The following is a 20,407-nucleotide window of genomic DNA, read 5'->3' on the forward strand; positions in this document are numbered from 1 at the left end:
GACTGCTGCCCAACTTTCATTGTCCACCTCTCATGGTGACATCAGCTGATGTGCGCAGGGTTCTGAACAAAACAAACCCACGGAAAGCAGCAGGCCCAGACAACATCTGAGGGTTAGGGTTAGGGTGCACTCCGGGTTTGCTCATCAGAGCTAGCTGATGTGCTTGCTGACATATTTAACCTGTCGCTTGCACAAGCATCTGTACCGACCTGCTTTAAGTCCACCACCATAGTGCCCGTACCCAAGAAGAGCAACGTGACCTGCTTGAATGACTATAGCACTCACTCCTATTGTTATGAAGTGCTTTGAAAGAATAGTGAACACAACGTCGCGTCACGCCTCTTCTTAAACAGGGGGCGAGTTTTGCGTCTGCAACAGTTAAATAGAAAAGTGCTCAAATACACTTGGTAAAACAATACTGCCGCTTGAAACGGATGTACCTTTTCCAGTTGTCCATTAACTTAGTCTAGTGACTATTTAACTCTTGTTTGCTGGCAGGTTTTTCATTGTAGCTCACTGGTGGTTTTGTGTGTGTGTGCGTGCTTGTCCGAACAGACAATGAGTGGCAGTCGGGTCTTCATCGGCCGCCTGAGCCCCCACGCCAGAGAAAGAGACGTGGAGAAGTTTTTCAAGGGCTTTGGACGGATCCGTGAAATCAACTTGAAGAACGGATTTGGCTTCGTGGTCAGTGTGACTCGACTGTGTGCCCGTCTGAGGATTTTAGCATCCCTCCTCGCCTCAAATGTTTTTTTTTTCTTTTTCAGGAGTTTGATGACCACCGGGATGCGGATGACGCTGTGTACGAGTTGAATGGCAAAGAATTGTGTAGTGAGAGGTGAGGAATTTACACGAAACCAGAGGTGTCCAAATTTGCGGCCCGCAAATCCTTTTTTCTGCCAGCGGCACGTTGTAAAAATATCATTTAACATGAAAACCTAAAAAAAAAACCCAGCAAAAATGGAAAAATCATCAGTCTGCAGACCAGAGGATGTTTTGCAACTATGGTGGGATCACACTACTCAGCCTCCCTGGGAAGGTCTATTCAGGGGTTCTGGAGAGGAGGATCCACAACAGTTGAATCTCGCATTCAGGAGGTGAAGTGTGGTTTTGGTCCTGGTCGTGGAACTGTGGACCAGCTCTACACTCAGCAGGATCCTTGAGGGTGCATGGGCGTTTGCCCAACCAGTCTACATGTGTTCTGTGGACTTGGAGAAGGCACTTCACCATGTTCCTCCAGGAATTCTGTGACGATACTCTGGGAATATGGGGTACCGCACCACCTAATTCGGGCGGTTCATTCCCTGTGTGACCAGTGTCAGAGTTTGGTTGACATCGCTAGCAATAAGTCAGATTCATTTCTAGTGAGGTTGGAATCTGCCAGGGTTGCCCTTTGTCACCAATTCTCCTCATTACTATGGACAGAATTTCTAGGTGCAGCCAGGGCGTTGAGGGGTTCCGGTTTGGTGGCTGCAGGATTGGCTCTCTGCTTTTTGCAGATGATGTGGCTGCTGGCTTCATCGAGCCGTGACCTTCAACTCTCACTGGATTGATTAGCGGCCGGGATGAGAATCAGCACCTCCAAGTCTGAGTCCATTGTTCTCTCTCGGAAAAGGGTGGAGTGCCATCTCCTGGTTGGGGATGAGATCCTGCCCCAGGTGGAGGAGTTTAAGTACCGTATTTTCACGACCATAAAGCGCACCGTATTATTGGGCGCAGTCTCAGTTACAGGTACTATATCTGTATTTAACACATACACAAGGCGCACCGTATTATTGGGCGCAGGTATGCACGCTAAAACATACCATGTTGCTCAGAAGTCAGTGAGGAAGTGACAGTGTTTTATTTCTTTAGATAAATTAAGATCAGAACTCTCATTCAGTTTATCAAACCCACTTGAAATCAGGAAGGTCATCACTCAACACAACAGTCTCAGTCATGGTGCACAACTAAAAACGTCACACAGCAATGCACAAACAGACAAGACACTACCGCTATTTATGCAGAACAATAACTAACAACTATGTAGCTCGAACATGTAACTTTAAGAGCATTTGCACCAAAACACTACCACAAAGCACGCCGGGGAACAGGAAGTGCTCCCAGCGACGCTACACTATGCTAGCATGCATGCTATTGTATGTTTTTAAATTTTTAAGTTAAGAGTTGGGTTGTACTTTATTCAAGTATTTAAAAACATACTCATGTTATTTTTGATCAATCCTCATCCACAAATCCATCAAAGTCCTCATCTTCTATATCCCAAATGAACAGCGGGGCAAGTTCTCCATCAAACACGCCAGGTTCCCTCTCGTCATTGTCAGTCAGTCTCGTTGCCGTGCGGCGCCTCAGAAATGATGCTGGCTTTTGTGAAAGCTCGAACAACAGTGCATCAGACACGTTTGCTCAAGCATCCACAATCCATTTGTGAAGCTGTGTTTGCTAGCTGTCATCCATCGCTCCCACGCCGCTCGCAACTTGACTTTAAACGCCGTGTTTACATCCATCCACAAATAGTGGTGAAACTCGCACGGCGCTGCCTCCCAGTGTTAGTAAAGCTGTGTTCACGTATCCTTTTCACTTTAATTCTAATTCCCTTTTTATGTACATTTGTACAACGATGACTCAAGAAATTACATTTATGGCCTCCCTCCTCTTGGCACATGTGTTTCCCCATGCGTCAACTTTCAAAAGAATTTGCAGTTCCCTGTCAAGTCAAATGATGGTTATCTAGCTACACATCTGCAAACATTAACCTGTAAAGCTGGATGACATCAAGCAAAGTTCAATCTACAGGACGTGTCCTGTAGAACAAACTTCAGTTAAGATGATGACATCTTAGTACGGTAATTGTTGGAGATGAAATTCTCCACAACCTCCTAAATGTCAAAGGACCATTTTAGAAAATGAATTGAGCCAATTTCAGCCCCCACTTATGTGTTTGTTAATCTCCAGTTATGAGAAGGAAAGAAGACTCACACACCAAATTAAGTCTAAGAATTGTATTAATCTGACAGAATATGTTAATATGTCTCGTCCACTGATTCCCTGGTCCTCCACGCCAGAGAAATGCGAGAGGGTCCCGAACTCTCGCCCGCCTTCTTATGATTGTTTTGCTCAGACCATTGGTGCCAGTCGTCTCTCCAAAGATAACTTTCTTTGGGATTCCTTGATGAAGCTTGTGTGACGCCAGCAGGTTATTATTACACTTAGTTGTTTTGGCAACATTCGCTGCCATTATCTGGCTGCTGGTCCCGGCTGGCCTTCGGCTAATTGTATACTCTGTATCTTTTCAGCTGACAGTTTAATAAAGCATCATTTCCACAAACTACTTGGAATCACTCACTCAGTTATTAGATTAATTGATTCAACAGTTATACCTATACTGTACTTATTTTAAGACACTCAACAATAATTCAATAAATAGACATCAGTGCAAACAGTTATTCTAAAATCTACTTGTAATAGATTAGTAAATGGGTGGGTGTAATAGTAAATCAGTAAATTAATTTTTGCCTACAGCTCCCCCTTTGTGGCCCACATATTAGGCCACACAAAGATACAAAGAGACATCTTAAAACACAGATATTATTGTCCTCCGAAGTGAATAGAATAGAAAAGAATAGAATTTGTCTTCCAACACGGCTTATAACAATTCACTCACAATGAAGTACAATATAAAACACACAAGAAAACATCCTACAATACAAGAACAACAGTGCTACCGGGGGCTGTTTAAGATAGTTACTGCAACTGGAATGAAGGATTTCTTGGAGGTGTTTTTGCGGGCCAGTGGGGTTCTGTATCGTCTGCCTGACGGCAGCAGAGTGAAGGAGTGGTGCAGGGAGTGTGTGGCATCCTCGGTGATGAGAGTGGCTTTTCTCAGCACTGATCGCCTATACAATTCACAGAGGGGAGTCTGAGGTGTTTGAGTGATTTTACTGGCCTGGTTTATGATTCTTGAGAGTTTTGTCTTGAGTGTTTGGTTTGTCCAATGTGGATTTGTGGATGGGGGAAGGATGTGTGTCAATTATCACCACCCAGAGGATTGTTGTGCCTCTGTAAGAGCGGTGTTGGCCATCTTCAGTCCCTTTCTTTGAGCAGCACAATGTCATCTGGATGGACTCGTTTTTTGATGAGGGGCGGAGATGAGGGGCTTTTCCCTTGGAGATGAACTGGTGACTTGGCACAGTTGGTAACCTGGCATGTCACATGCAAGGAGTAGATGGTCGCCCAATCACCTGGATGCACTGGAACTGGCTCCTTCCTCCAATACAGCCCCTGCGCTAGCATCTTTTCAGCTCGACTGGTCCCCTCCCATAGCTAAAACTATGCCTGATGCTAATCACATTTTGCTGCACTATTTAAGTATTGTTTACTGGTACTCCTAAGGCTGTGTCTAACTGCAACCTTTAATATGGGTAACTGAGTGTGATGTAATGTAAATGACGGTAGCTACAATATTAAGCACTACCTGATCTATACTACACTAACAATTTTGTTGAATATCTGAAACTGAGAAACATCTAAAATGATAAATGATTGACTCCTTGAGGAAGTGAACTATTTGCAATCTACATTATTGACAGTGATCCACCATAACAAAACAATCCAAAACCCGTCTCCACCTGACAACAAGCTTTACGCTCGCCTGGCACGCCCCGAGACAACCCCATTGCGTCGATGCAGACCCTGCGACTGTAGCTCAGCCGAGGAAGACTCCTCCTCTCCCTGGAAAGGCCCGAAATCCCAGGTCCCATTTTAGCCACCTGCAGGGCTGCGCCTCCCTGGGGAAAAACATAGGAAGGTTCACTCCGATGCACAAGTGAATACGTGCCAGTCCATTTGGCCAGTAAATGTGGGTGTCGCCTGTTCCTCCCACCACATGTCCACTTTGACCCGTCCTGGGTCACAGAAGTGGAGTCATATTGCCCTGAACAACTCGCTAAGGTGGTCACATTATGAATTGTACTATACCAAAACACTAATAGTGTAACCAGTTGGAGCATACCTTCTGTAGCAGGAATGAGGCTGGGAGGTCTACCAAGAGCAAGTGGAGGACAGTCAGCACGGATCTTGAAACAATAAGAAACATGAATACACTGCGAAAAGGGCTGGTCCTATATATGATAAAAAGACTACATTTTTGGAGAAAAAACCTACTTAAACCTCATGAAATTATCTGTCCATGCTGCAAGTACATTTAACTTGGTAAATTAAGATTCCTAAATTAAGATTTCTATATCGAAAAAAAGCAAGAACTTTAAGCTGGAAATACTTATGTTTAGAACAAACTACTTCATACAACCAATAAAAGTCAAATAGTATACAAATAAGTGAAAATGAAATTATATGTTCGTGCAAAAGGAATAAGCTTTATCCTGAAACTCGCTGATCTTGAAATAAGACCAAATTAATCTTACAAGTAGGACAAAAAGTTCTTCTAAGAAAATCTACTCATAATAATAATTTACCCACTCAGTAAATACATTTTTGCTGACATTAATTTCAGCTTCTACCTGCTTCCTAGCGGTACTCAACCCTGAAATGGAATGTCAGCTATTGCCTACGAGCCTACGAGTACAACTAAACTCTGAAAACTCATTTCAGCTTCAGCCCATCGATGGAACCCGGCGCATTAACCTCAGCTTCTACCTGCTAATACACTCCTGATCAAAATCTTAAGACCAGTTGAAAAATGCCTAGAATTTGCATTTTGCACATTTGGATCTTAATGAGGTTTTAAGTAGAGCTACAATACGCAATATGGGTTTCGTACATTATAGTGATGTAATTTATCTTATTTATGATGTATTGTGTAAAACTAAGACATGAACAACATCAAATTAAAAGCACACAATGAATGCCGACCCACCATCCACCAGTTTAAGTTCCAGCCAAGTGTTTCCAGAGAGATGATTACATGGCTGTTTGACGTGTGTGGTAAAAGGCAGTGTGCTAGCATGAATTAACTTGAGACAAATGTGCAGTGGACAATGGACATGCGTCAAGTGACACGGATGTAACAGAGAATCCGGCCACTTTTCAAAATAAAACGTAAAAAATAACGGAAATTATTTTATCTTTTTCTGCGGCCCGGTACCAAATGGCCCGCAGCTCTGTACCGCGGGGGACTGCGGATCACTGCTCTATGGGATTTAAACGAGGGGAACATGCAGGATGGTCCAAAAGAGTGATGTTATTCTCCCTGAAGAAGTCCTTGGTCAAGCCAGCATTGTGAACTGCAGTGTTGTCCTGTTGAAGAACCCAGCTGGTACCACACACACGAGGGCCCTCAGTCATGAGGGATGCCCGCCCCAACATCTGCATCCGTTTGACGACCCCGCACCACCTGAAGCTCCGGTGTTCCACTGAATGAAAAAGCACCCCAGACCATGATGGACCCCCCTCCACTGTGCCGGGTAGAAAACATCTCAGGTGGGATCTCCTTGTCATGCCAGTAACGTTGGAAGCCATCTGGACCGTCAAGGTTACATTTTTTCTCATCAGAGAATAAAACTTTGTTCCACCTTTCAATGTCCCATGTTTGATGAGGTCTTTGAATTTGTTTTTTAAACCCTTCTTCCGGCTCAGCGCAGGTGTGACGTTTTTGGGTCGACCACTTGACTTTTTTGTTCCATAATGCTCAGGATCTTTCCAAAAATGTAGAATGACTGATTTCCTGCTCCCAACCTCAGCAGCCATGGCACGCTGCGAGAGGCCTTGCTTATGCAGCTCCACAATCCCACCACGTTGGAAAAGAGAAAGCTTCTTAGCTTCACCATCAGGAGGGCATGACAGTGGGAATGATGACACTACATCAACATTTGGAGCACATTTGGGCTTTTATAGCCTGTGGTCTTAAACTTTTGATCAGCTTTCAGTTGAATTGTTGTTTTCAGTCAATGACTTTTTCAAAATGCTTGTTGTCTCACCGCCCCTTCTTGTTTTGCATATTGTAGCTCTACTTAAAACCTCATTAAGATCCAAATGTGCAAAATGATCATTCTAGCCATTTTTCAACTGGTCTTAAGATTTTTATCAGGAGTGTATATGCCACTACACGGTATTGCGTAATCAGCGCTGGAAACTTATGCCAGCCTTTTTCCCAGCCAGTCAGCCCTGTAGTGACACGTGACCAAATGTGCGTATGAAAGATGTTATGATTTGAATTAGACCAGTCCAGGGTGTGCCCTGCCTCTCGCCCGAAGTCAGCTGGGGTTAGGCTGCAGCATACCCACGACCCTAGTGAGGATAAGCGGCATAGAAGATGGATGGATGGATGGTCAGATCAGTCGCTGTCCGCCATAGGCCAAGCTCCAGTCAGCCAAGGAGTCCCACTTCTGACACTAAAGTTATTTCTTAAGAAAAGAGAAAGCCTGAAATAAAGACAGGGAGTTATTTCTGTTTCAAAATAGGTCTGACAACATACAGAAACATACAGCGTGCACAGTGTGCATGGCAGCAGTTTGCAGATGTCCTCCCCGCGGCTTGGGGGCACAGCACTCTTTCTCCGAGGATTTGCTGCCCCGTGGGTGTCGGCTAGAGCGGTGTGGTGGATTGCCTTGCTGCTCGCCCATTTTCCCGACTGCTTGCTCATTTGCTGGCTTTCCTCCTTTCTTGCTCCTTTGTTTGTCTGCTGGTATCATCCTGCCCGTGGAATGGGGGGAAGGCTGGGGTTTTCTTGCTCCCGCGGCTTGGGATCTGGGTTGTGGGCCTGGGACCCCAGGGTCCCATACTCCACTGCGCCTCGGGTCCCCTGCTCCGGTGTTGGGTGGACGACCACGGTTTGTGTGTGTGTGTGTGCTTTCATTTATTTATTTTTATCTATTTATTTTATTGATTATCCTGTTTTTTTAATCATTAAAATTGTTTTTGAAATAGTGATATTCGGGGGTTTCCTCCATGGGGGAAGGTGCTGGGTGTTCCATCCCTGCCACCCGGGCCTACGTCAGGTGAGGGGGGTTGGGATGGGGGGAGGCGATACCGCCTTTGTCCCTGGGCGGGGCAGTCCTGTGTTGGGGGTCAGGCATTTAGTGGCCGAGGGTGGGCCGGGCTCCTGGTGGTGTTGCTCCTGGTGGTGAGCGACACTTCCCTTTTATCGGAGGTTCTAATGGAAGGAGAGGATTAGACCACTACTCCGCCCAGTCTTAGTGTAAGGAACCAATAGAAGGAGGGTGTTGGCACACCAATTCCGCCCACTCTTACTGTATTTAAGGCCTAGGCTACCAGCACTTATTAGTTCGCTGACGAAGCTCTTCGGATGAGGAGCGAAACATCCGACACCTTCTTCACAGAAGTACAGATAACGTCTCAAGAAGCCTTTCCCTCGATGGACAACTCCTGTACGACTGAGAGCCTACACAGACGCATTGCTTTCTTGGGTGCGGTTTTTATACCTTTCCACCCTTTGGCGTCATAGCACCAACTTTCTCACAACAACTTGGTCCAGCATTTCCTGGAACCGTGGTGTCACAGCACCAACTTTCTCAGAACATTAATGTGTTTCAGCTCTTCCTGGAACACAAAAGATCGTGGAAAAAGGTCGCTTTCCCACTCAGCAGTGATATCAAACATATGCATGCACAAATGTGAAATGCATGCGTCGCTGCTTCCCACAGCAAGCAGCGCTTCCTCAAAATAACTTGTGTATGTGTATGTGTATGTGTATGTGTATGTGTATGTGTATGTGTATGTGTATGTGTATGTGTATGTGTATGTGCAAGTCCCTAACAATGCATCAAACTAAAACTAGGTGAAGGTTCATCTAACTTATGTGTTCATAAATGTGGTTTCTCATGACTTCACTTTGAGCAAGCATAACAGATAAAAGAAGTAAATGTTTCCCTCCAATGAGCATAGCCATCTTTCAATAACCATCGCTTATACATATATGTACATGTCAGTATAAACATAACCTCGTTTAACAAGGCGAGGTTGACCGTTATTATACCCAATTGCATAGCCATAAGCACAATCGTACTATACAGTTCCTCCTTTATGTCATGTAACCCTCCTATGTCTGCCCATAATGGCCATATGTGTCTTTTTTATTTTCATTAAAGACAATGGTATGTTATGGCGTCATAATCAACAGGTATACATGTTGTATATGATAGCGAATGGTTACCTTTTCATTCCTATCGTCGCCAGTCACCCCTGGCTGGGACCCTAGACAGGTGCCAACATTCCGGGTCAGAATGTACCTGGACACGTGCGACAATTAAGAGGTAGTGTCACTCTCCTCCAGTCACTTGCGTGACCTCATTGCCGGATGCCTTTTAAGGTCATGCCCAGGACCTGGTCCTTTCACAACAGTCAAAAAGTTCACAACACCCCGCAGTACCCCCTCTGCTTTCTTTTCTTTTCTTCTCTATCCCCTCCTACTCCCATCCAGCCGCTCCAAATTTGCATTACAACAAAACATCAAATTAGGTCAAATAAATTCTGTATACCAGCGGAAGAGCATGTAGGCAAAAATTAATTTACCGAGTGGGTAAATAATTATTACAAGTAGATTTTAGAATAACTGTTTGCATTGATGTCTATTGATTGAATTATAGTTGAGTGCCTTAAAATAAGTACAGTATAGATTTAACTGTTGAATCAATTAATCTAATAACTTAGTGAATGATTACAAGTAGTTTATAGAAATAATGCTTTATTAAGTAATTAGCTAAGTAGATGAACATCTGTTTAAGTGTGTCAAAGGTTAAACAGAAATACAGTCGCGTGGTGCTCACAAATAGTATACAACAGCTTGCACCATCAGGGTCAGCAGCCAGATGTGGTCCAGAATGTAGTAGGCACTATCACCGGTTGGCGTCACTCCACTTTGTCAAGGAATCCGTGAGAAAGTTAACGTTGGAGAGACTGGCGCCAATGGTCTGAGCAAAACAAATATAAAACGGCAGATGGGACTATCGATTGGGACACTCTCTCATACATCCGGAGGATCAGGGAACCAATGTGAGTGATCTTTCCTTCTCATAACTGGAGATTAACGAACACGTAAGGGGGAGGTGAAATTGGCTTAATGAATTTTCCAAAGTGGTCCTTTTACATTTAGTAGGTTGTGAAGGATTTCATCTCCAACAAGTACTGTATGTCACATATTTCCCTGGCAGAGCAAATCACGTAAGGACATTTAGATCAATATCTGCCCTAATGGCTGGACAGGACAAAAAAAAAAATTCAAGAATTGAAGCTCTACAAAAGGCTCTTAAAAGTAGTTCACTTCATAAGATAATGTGTTACCTAAGTTATACCTGTAAACTATTAATTTTCCCATCACACCACGCTAACTTGCGGCTGGCACCTCCTGAGTGTCTACTCCCACAGAGAAGAAAAAAAAGGCAATTCTCACTCAATTACCCTCACACACTGATTGTTTCGGCTTGCTTGTATCGTTGCACCTTGCACTTTTGGACAGACCGCACTTTTGGACACACTGCCATGTCTTCAGCGATTGTCGAAGCTTCGACAATAAAATAGACAAAAGGTAATTTGTCTATTTCAAAAAGGGCCCTTCCGTGAATCACCACCTTACCGTGGTGGAGGGGTTTGTGTGCCCGAGTGATCCTAGGAACTATGTTGTCTGGGGCTATATGCCCCTGGTAGGGTCTCCCAAGGCAAACAGGTCCTGGGTGACGGGCCAGACCAAGAGTAATTCAGAAGACCTTTATGAAGAAACACATGAGGAGAGACTGCACCTTGCCCGGACGTAGGATACCGGGGCCTGCGCCTGGGGGTCGGGCTCTCACCTGCCCGGCCGGGCTCAGCCCGAACAAGCCACACGGGATCTCCCCCCCGTAGACCCACCACCTGCAGGGGCAAGCATAAGGGTCCGGTGCATTGCGCTTTGGGTGGCGGTCGAGGGCGGGCGCCTAGGCGACCTGGTCTTCGACGGCCAAATCTGGTTCTTGGGACATGGAATGTCACTTCTCTGGCGGGGAAGGAGCCCGAACTTGTGAGAGAGGTGGAGACATTCCGACTAGATATAGTCGGACTCACCTCGACCCACAGTTTGGGTTCTGGATCCAAACTCCTCGAGAGGGGCTGGACCTTGTTCTACTCTGGAGTTGCTGCCTTCGGGTTGGAGAAAGGGTCCTGACTGTCGTTTGTGCGTACGTGCTGAACGGCAGTTCAGGGTACCCAGCCTTCTTGGAGTCCATCAGAGGGGGGCTGGAGAGCACCCCAACTGGTGACTCCGTCGTGTTGCTGGGAGACTTCAACGCCCATGTTGGCAATGACAGTGTGACCTGGAGGGGCGTGATTGGGAGGGACGACCTCTCCGATCTGAACCCGTGCGGTGTGTTGTTGTTGGACTTCTGTGCGAACCACAGTTTGTCCATCACAAACACCATGTTCGAACATAAGGATGTCCATAAGTGCACATGGCACCAGGACACCCTAGGCCGCAGGTCTATGATCGCCTTTGTTATCGTATCATCAGACCTGCGTCCGCATGTTCTGGACATGCGGGTAAAGAGAGGGGCTGAGCTGTCAACTGATCACCACCTGGTGATGACTTGGATTAGATGGCGGGGGAGGATGCCGGACAGACCCGGGAGACCCAAACGTGTAGTGAGGGTGTGCTGGGAACGTTTGGCAGAGTCTGCTGTTTGTCGAGTCTTCAGCTCTCACCTCCGGCAGAGCTTCGCCTGCATCCCGGGGGAGGACGAGGATATTGAGTCCGAATGGGCTCTATTCCGTGCCTCCATTGCTGAGGCAGCCGATCGGAGGTGTGGCCACAAGGTGGTTGGTGCCTGTCGTGGCGGTAAGCCCCGAACCTGATGGTGGACACCAGAGGTCGGGGCTGCCGTCAAGCTGAAGAATGAGTCCTATTGAGCATGGATGGCTTGTGGGACTCCTGAAGCAGCTGATAGGTACCGGCAAGCCAAGCGGCACGCGGCACGCGGCACGCGGCTTCGGCGGTGGTCGAGGCAAAAACTTCGGTGAGGTTATGGAACACGACTTTCGGTCGGCCTCGAAGAGGTTCTGGCAAACCGTCCGGCGCCTCAGAAAGGGGAAGCAGTGCCCAGTCCACACGGTTTACATTGGGGACGGGGGCCTGCTGACCTCGACTGAGGATATAGTTGGGTGGTGGAGGGAATACTTTGAGGCCCTTCTCAATCCCACTGACATACCTTCCATAGAGGAAGCAGAGGCTGAGGACACGAACGCGGACAGTTCATCACTGTGGCTGAGGTATCCGGGGTAGTCAAAACGCTCCCCAGTGGCAAAGCTCCGGGGGTGGACGAGTTTCGCCCTGAATTCCTCAAGGCCCTGGATGTTGAGGGACTGTCTTCGCTGACACGTCTCTTCAACATTGCGTGGAAGTCGGGAAAATTACCTCTGGATTGGCAGACTGGGGTGGTGGTCCCCCTTTTCAAAAAGGGTGACCGGAGGGTGTGTTCCAACTACAGGGGGATCACACTCCTCAGCCTCCCTGGGAAAGTCTATTCCAGGGTGCTGGAGAGAAGGGTACGACCGTTAGTCGAACCTCGGCTACAGGAGGTGCAATGTGGTTTTCGTCCTGGTCGCGGAACACTGGACCAGCTCTACACCCTTGCAAGGGTACTGGAGGGTACTTGGGAGTTTGCCCAACCGGTCTACATGTGCTTTGTGGACCTGGAAAAGGCATTCGACCGTGTCCCTCACGGTGTCCTGTGGGGGGTGCTCCGGGAGTATGGTATTGTTGGCGCGCTACTACGTGCCATTCGGTCCTTGTACAACCGGAGCAGGATCCTGGTTTGCATTGCTAGCAGTAAGTCAAGCCTGTTTCCGGTGAACGTTGGCCTTCGCCAAGGCAAAGCTCTCAATTTACCGTTCGATCTATGTTCCCACCCTCACCTATGGTCATGAGCTTTGGGTCATGACCGAAAGAACGAGATCGTGGATACAAGCGGCTGAAATGAGTTTTCTTCGTAGGGTAGCGGGACTCACCCTAAGAGATAGGGTGAGGAGCTCGGTCATCTGGGAGGAGCTCAGAGTAGAGCCGCTGCTCCTTCACATCGAGAGGAGCCAGCTGAGGTGGCTCGGGCATCTAGTCCGGATGCCTCGTGGACGCCTCCCTGGTGAGGTGTTTTGGGCTACTGTATGCTGTGTCATTTAGACGTGTGTGTGTGTGTGTGTGCATGTGTGTACTGCTTCATGATGTCAGAAAGTACAGTAATAGTCTGAGCTGCAGTTTTGATGTGATTTCCGATTATTTATTGTTAAGCTTGATGTTTTGCTGGAGGTTATTACATAATTCGTGTTCCTTTTTACTATTTTGAAATGTTTAAAAAGTAAAGATTTAAATTGTAAATGTACAACACTGGACTTCTTATGTATTGGATCAGTTTGAACTCAAAATTAGGAATGTTGAACAAGTTAAAGTGACAAGCTTCTGTCAATAAATCTACAAGAACACGGCTGGAGTTGAGGTGATCAAGCGTCTTCTACCACTTTGTCAAGCTCCCGCAGGCTTCGAATCAGGAGAACTTGCAACATGCAGCAGAAAGCAGACATACCGCGCAAGAAGCCTCAAAAGGCGTTTCTCCTACCGGCAGACACCATCCTCTCCACCTTGATCCTTGGACTCATCTTCATCACCATGGTACCGGCACGAGCTAACGGCCTGCAGAATCTGCCAGAACATGTGAACAAGCCGGACAGTGCAGAAGTAAACATCAACACAACTGCATACTTTATTTGCATACGTCAGGGGGGACTTTTTGACTTGCGGGCCACATTGGGTTAACAAATTTGGCGGAGGAGCCGTCTATATGTAGGTGGTCATCGACATGCTTGCTCACGGCGCAACAAAACAAAGACACAGCACGACCACAGCACGTTAACGCGTCACATAAACCAACTACTGCTACTACGTGGGTGATAAACAACAACTAAGCCCTAAACATAACATGTAACTTAAAACTGTTGTTTCCCAACGCCCGCAATGCATGCTGGGTAGTCCAGCATTGCATAACAAGAGTATGTTAACTCCTCCTTGTTTACTTCTCTGACAACCTCCTCAACATGTTTCGCAATCTAGCAAAAATGTGACTAACACGGCAAAATGTTGGGAGAAAGAGTACCACAAGCTACCCAGCATGCCTTGCGGCAGAAATATATGGGTGTCTTTTTGTCAGTGGTATTGAGTGTAGGTGAGTATTTGTACTTTGTGCGTCGTGTGTTGTCTTTGGACTGATTTTTTGTCCAAGCTGCATGTTGCCAGCTGCAATTTCAATCTTAAAGGTTTATGATGTGGCCCACAGGCCGCAGTTTGCCCACCCCTGGCATACATTGACAGGAAATACTGCAGTATTACCCACTACATGTACTCCTACAGACACCTGCGGATCAGCCAGACACAGACACTGTAAACCTCATTTGCATACACGGACAGGAAGTACTGTACTATTACCCTCTACATGTACTCCTACAGGATCCGGACGCACACATGCTGCACAAGCTGGACACTTCAGAAGCAAAACTGAAGGTAAAACACACCTGCATACTTAATGTGCATACACAGACAGGAAGTACTGCAGTATTACCCACAACATTGCAGGTTCTGGAAGCGCGCATACAGGCTCAGGAAGCAGTCATGCTGGAAAAGCTGAGCAAGCTGGAGCGGGACATCGACGAAGTAAAACTTAAGGTAAAAACGCACATGGATACTTTATTTGCACACACAGACAGGAAGTACACGAGCAGCTGCATCAAGCATTGAGAGGAGGCTCCACCTTAGCAGTCACCCTAATGAGAACGAGTGGTATAGAAAATGGATATTTAAACCAGAATACAAACAATGACGCTCTTTTAGTGCAAAATAGGTTTTTATGCATATTTATTATATGTCTCATATCTGTCACGTACATCAACTCTATAAAGTAGAAACATGACAAAGTAAATATTTAGTGTAGTGTAGTAGCAGTGATGTAATCAGCGGAAAGAGACAGAATGACCCGAGTGAGTACGGCTCTGGTACTGCACGACAGCATTACCCACAACACGTACTCCTGCAGGCACTGGAAGCACGCATACTGGACAAGCTGGACAAGGACACCACAGAAGCAAAATATAAGGTGTAAATATGCATGGATACTTTATTTCAATACATAGACAGGAAATACTACAGTATTACCCACAACATGTACTCCTACAGGAGCTGAAAGAACGTGTGGAGCGGCTGTATGAGGTGGCAGGTAAGTGGGAAAGAGCAAAGGTCATCATAGGAGTGGAGTTGACCTATGACCTGACACCTGATGTGTCATCCTGCAGACAAACGTAAGGTGGGCTTCTCAGCATCACAGGGCGACATCAAGAGGGGTGACAAGGTGGTCTTTGGCGCTGTGTACGCCAACGTGGGCGACACCTATAACAGCACCACAGGTAGGATGCCACCTACTGAGTCAGCAAAACTGGGGATGGGGGGGCCACTAACAAAGGTGTGATTTCTCCCGTGCAGGTGTCTTCACAGCCCCCTGCAAGGGCCTCTACTTCTTCACCCTGACCTACCACAAGAAAGATGGGAACATTGATCTCGGCATGGATCGGAAGAAGGAGAATGAGGATAGCAAGTGGATCCTGGGGGTGGTAGACTACACCTATCACAATCACCACAGTGCCACCAGCAGCAGGATCATAGAACTGGAGAAGGGAGAAACCGTGTTTGTCACGCCTTACGATGGCCATAACTTAGAGACGACTAAACTGTCTGGACATTGCGTTTTCAGCGGCTTCCTCATTACTCCCATGTAGGGTAGACGTGGGCGCACCCATCCATGATATTATCAGTCATACCAGGCAGGGGTGTAACGATTTGTTTCAGTAACAATTTGATTTGGATCACGATTCATGGTTGCCGATACGATTCACGAAACAATGCAGTAACTTTAAATGGATTCAGTAACTTCTTAGCCAAAAATTCAAGCGGTGGGACTGAGAAATAAATGCCTGGATACTGGACAGTGCAGGTGGGGTTTCCTAGATTCCCCTGGTTTTTTGTAAGGGAGTCAGGTATAAATGAATTATGAATAGAAACAAACAAGTCAACAACAATGAATGGCAAATGCATTCACATTTTATTTGAATCAAGTGCAAGCAACACTTCAGCTTGAATTTACAATGAATGAATGAACAGGTTGAATTCAATCAATTCTATCTGATCAGATGACTTTAATTTGGTACCTCATTCACTTCTCCACCCCAAGTATTAAAGAAGTTAGAATCAATTTCATAGCGGGAAATAGCGCCTTTGGTTCCCATTGCTTGAACATTGAGTCAAGACAAAAGCTGTGATGGACCCACGGACCTTGGCAAGTACAACCCTACTACAAAATATATACTTACTTAGGCTGTGAAATTTGTTTTAAAAGTCACCAGAGTAGCCATTCACATTGATCATCACATTGATCATCACAAAGTCCAAGGAAATCAAGTGTCATAATTTTCACGTAGGCCTCGTACTCTGAATGCAGCAGCACACTGTATTGGTTTCCACGCCACACTACAAATTGTGCGTACACAATCATTCCGGGCCAAAATGAACATATTTCGCACCATCAGATTTGAATGAAATTTCATCTGCAGACGGATATTAAAGTGAATTTATATCCTACTATTACTTTTCTCTTGTCCTGAGTTTGAAGAGCTTAAAGTTGGACTTAACGAATGTGGTCCAACACTCGACACATTTTGATACAAAATTGAAGAGGAAGACGTAATCTACCTGACAAACATGGATAGGAATGAAAATTGTTGGAGATTAAATTCTCCACAACCTACTAAAGGTCAAAGGACCACTTCAGAAAATGAATGAAGCCAATGTCACCTCCCCCTTACGTGTTTGTTCATCTCCAGTTATGAGAAGGAAAGAAGACTCACACACTAGATTAGATTTACAAAATGTATTGAAAAATAAGTCAGACAGTAAAATTGGCAGATCTGGCGCTCCGGACTGATTCTCTTCTCTTCCCGTGGATGCCTTCCATCTCCACTCCGAAGGAAGAGAGACAGGTCCCGCTCGATGGTCCCCTCTGCCGTTTTAGAATTGTTTTGCTCAGACCATTGGCGCCAGTCTCTCCAAACATATCTTTCTCCTGGATTCTTTGACGAAGCTTGTGTGACAACAGCAGGTGATAGCCGTCTCCTTCGCTGACCCGAGAACACTTTTCCTGCACATATCAGCACATGTTTTTCCCCAGCCATCTCAAGGCTCAAGTTGTTTGTGCTTCCCTATCTGGCTGCTGGTCCCGGCTGGCCTTCACTATGTGTGAGCTCTTGCTATTATTACAAGTTAACCTTTGACACACGGATTCACACGTCACAATGGACGGATTCCAGCTGGTACGAGTGGACAGGAATGCAACGGAGAGCGGTAAGAAGAAGGGAGGGGGAATCGCTGTGTTTGTGAATGACAGATGGTGCCACCCGGGACACATCTGTGTGAAGGAGCAACTGTGCACCAGAGACGTGGAACTGTTAGCGGTTAGCATGCGGCCGTACTACCTTCCGAGGGAGTTTTCACATGTTATTGCTATGACTGTGTACATCCCCCCCTCAGCGGTCGCTGCTGCAGCTATAGAGCAGATCCACACCATCGTCTCTCAACTTCAGAACCAGCACCCCCAATCCCTCCTCCTCATCTCCGGTGACTTCAATCATGCTTCCCTGTCCTCTGCTCTTCCCACCTTCACCCAGTATGTCAAATGCCACACTAGAGACAATAAAACTTTGGACCTCCTGTATGCAAACATCAAGGATGCATACACCTCATCCCCCCTCCCCCCGCTGGGTCATTCTGATCACAACCTCGTCCATCTCGTCACAGACTACACTCCAGTAGTGAATAGACAACCCCCTGTGAAGAGGCCTGTGAAGCAGTGGTCTGAGGAGAGCAGTGCTAGGCTCAGAGACTGCTTCCAGACAACAGACTGGGAAGCGCTCTGTAGTCCCCATGGCAGTGACGTTGACAGCATGACGCACTGCATCACAGACTATATCAACTTCTGTGTGGAGAACACTGTGCCCTCCAAGTTGGTGCGGTGTTTTCCCAACAACAAACCCTTGGTGACCTCTGAGATTTAAGGCCCTGCTGAACAAGAAAAAGAGGGTCTTCAACTCGGGGGACAAGGAGGAGCTGTGCAGAGTCCAGAGGGAAGATAAGGAAGGGGAAGGACTGCTACAGGAGGAAACTGGAGAAGCGGCTGGAGGAGAATAATGATAGGGAAGTCTGGAGAGGCCTGCAGACCATCACAGGCCATGGTAAAGGAGTGGGAAGAGACCAAGCCAGTGGGGACAAGATCTGGGCAGATAAACTCAATCTGTTTTTCAACAGATTTGAGTCTGCCCCCCCTCCCTCCCCTACCAACTCACGACTCTTCACCCCCACATCCCCATCCCAGCCATCCTCTACTCCCCTCTCCATAACTGATGATCAGGTGAGTCAGCTGAGGAAGACCAAGGCAAGGAAGGCCCCGGGACCGGACGGCATCAGCCCCAGAATCCTCAAGGACTGTGCGGACCAGCTCTGTGGAGTTCTCAGGCACTTGTTCAACCTCAGCCTGAGCCTGGAGAAAGTCCCGGCCCTGTGGAAGACCTCCTGTGTGGTCCCGATCCCAAAGACACCGCGTCCCAAGGAGCCTAACCACTTCAGGCCTGTTGCCTTGACCTCTCACCTGATGAAGACCATGGAGAGGATTATCCTGCAGCACCTGTGACCCCTGGTGGGCACTCAGCTGGACCCCCTGCAGTTTGCTTACCGGCCTCGAATCGGAGTGGACGACGCAGTGATCTACCTGCTGCACAGATCACTGCTACACCTGGAGGACAGCGGGAGCACTGTGAGGGTCATGTTTTTTGACTTCTCCAGTGCCTTTAACACCATCCAGCCGTCACTACTCAGAGTGAAGATGGAGAGTGTGGGAGTAGACCAACACCTGACTGCATGGGTTATAGACTACCTCACCAACAGACCACAGTATGTGAGGCTCCGTCACTGGGTATCTGACATGGTACTCTGCAGCACAGGTGCCCCTCAGGGTACGGTGCTCTCCCCTTTCCTCTTCACCCTCCACACCTCGTACTTCACACATAACTCCACACAGTGTCACATCCAGAAGTTCTCCGATGACACAGCCATCGTTGGTTGTGTTTCAGAGGGGAATGATCTGGAATACAGGACGGTCATCAGGGACTTTGTCAGCTGGAGTGAGCTTAACCAGCTGCAGCTCAACACCAGCAAGACAAAGGAGATGATCATTAACTTCCAGAGGAAAACTTCTCACTTCACACCGGTGAACATCCAGGGAGCGGACATAGAGTTGGTAGACAGCTACAAATTCCTGGGTGTTCACCTTAACAACAAACTGGACTGGTCCGTCAACACCCACGCCCTCTACAAGAAGGGCCAGAGTCGCCTCCACCTGCTGAGGAGACTGAGGTCCTTTGGTGTGTGCAGGACTCTTTTACGGACCTTCTATGACTCTGTGGTGGCCTCAGCCATCTTCTATGCTGTGGGCTGCTGGAGAGGGGGCAGCACGGACAGGGACAGGAGCAGCATCAATAATCTGATCAGGAGAGCGAGCTCTGTCCTGGACGGTCCTCTGGACTCCGTGGAGGAAGTGGGGGAGAGAAGGATGTTGGCTAAGCTGACATCCATCATGGACAACACCTCTCACCCGCTACATGACACTGTGGGTTCCCTTAGCAGCTCCTTCAGCAGCAGACTGTTACACCCACGGTGTAAGAAGGAGAGGTTCCGCAGGTCCTTCATACCGACCTCTGTCAGGCTCTACAACACCTGCACCACCTGAACCATGTTGTAGTCACTATGTATTCTTTACTTGCGTATCTTGCTTGCTGCTGTAACAAGTAAATTTCCCCGCTGTGGGATAAATAAAGTACAAATACAAATACAATACAAATACACACCTGCACAGTTGTTCATCTACACAGCTAGTTATTTAATAAAGTATTATTTCTATAAACTTGTCATCACTCACTCAGTTATAAGATTAATTGATTAAACAGTTACATCTACACTGTATTCAACAATAATTCAATCAATAAATGTCAGGGTTCACTTCCTTTCCCTGCTACCTGTTATTCCCTGCCTTCTCTTGGGCGTATTCTTTCCCGTTTCAGGAGCTCTTTCTCCGGCTGGAGGCGGGACTACTGGGCGCACCTGTCTCTGATGAGCCAGCACTGCACTTTGTGCTACATACACGGACAGCGATTTTCTGGCTCTCTGGACCTGACACCTTCATTACAGCTTTGGTCGACCTCCTTTCCCAATTCTGAGGTGCAGTTCACCCAGCGTCTCCCAAAAGGTGTGCCCAGTGCTTCCAGCCCTCCAGGCGAGCTCTCCTTCCTCACTCCTAAGTGTGTCCTTCATGGTGCCTTTTTGTTCAGCCTT

At 47.0% G+C, this 20,407-nt stretch overlaps 1 protein-coding gene across 1 annotated transcript; it reads left to right on the plus strand.

Moving 5' to 3' along the window:
* Positions 1–503: 503 nt before the first annotated feature.
* LOC129192083 (uncharacterized) lies at positions 504–16,570 on the plus strand. The gene is made up of 9 exons (XM_054795603.1): positions 504–684; positions 765–835; positions 13,459–13,666; positions 14,432–14,485; positions 14,558–14,647; positions 15,015–15,074; positions 15,155–15,194; positions 15,271–15,381; positions 15,458–16,570. Exons 1-9 carry the CDS (start codon positions 559–561, stop codon positions 15,748–15,750), a joined length of 1,053 nt encoding a protein of 350 aa, XP_054651578.1. The 5' UTR covers positions 504–558; the 3' UTR covers positions 15,751–16,570.
* Positions 16,571–20,407: the final 3,837 nt, after the last annotated feature.

Source organism: Dunckerocampus dactyliophorus, chromosome 13 (genome assembly GCF_027744805.1).
Source record: "Dunckerocampus dactyliophorus isolate RoL2022-P2 chromosome 13, RoL_Ddac_1.1, whole genome shotgun sequence".
Taxonomy (NCBI): domain Eukaryota; kingdom Metazoa; phylum Chordata; class Actinopteri; order Syngnathiformes; family Syngnathidae; genus Dunckerocampus; species Dunckerocampus dactyliophorus.

Coding starts and splice junctions, on each gene's coding strand:
- LOC129192083 (XM_054795603.1), top strand. CDS start 559: ATGAGTGGCAGTCGGGTCTTCATCGGCCGCCTGAGCCCCCACGCCAGA. Junction 15,195..15,270: donor GCGGCTGTATGAGGTGGCAG/GTAAGTGGGAAA, acceptor GTCATCCTGCAG/ACAAACGTAAGGTGGGCTTC. Junction 15,382..15,457: donor CACCTATAACAGCACCACAG/GTAGGATGCCAC, acceptor TCTCCCGTGCAG/GTGTCTTCACAGCCCCCTGC.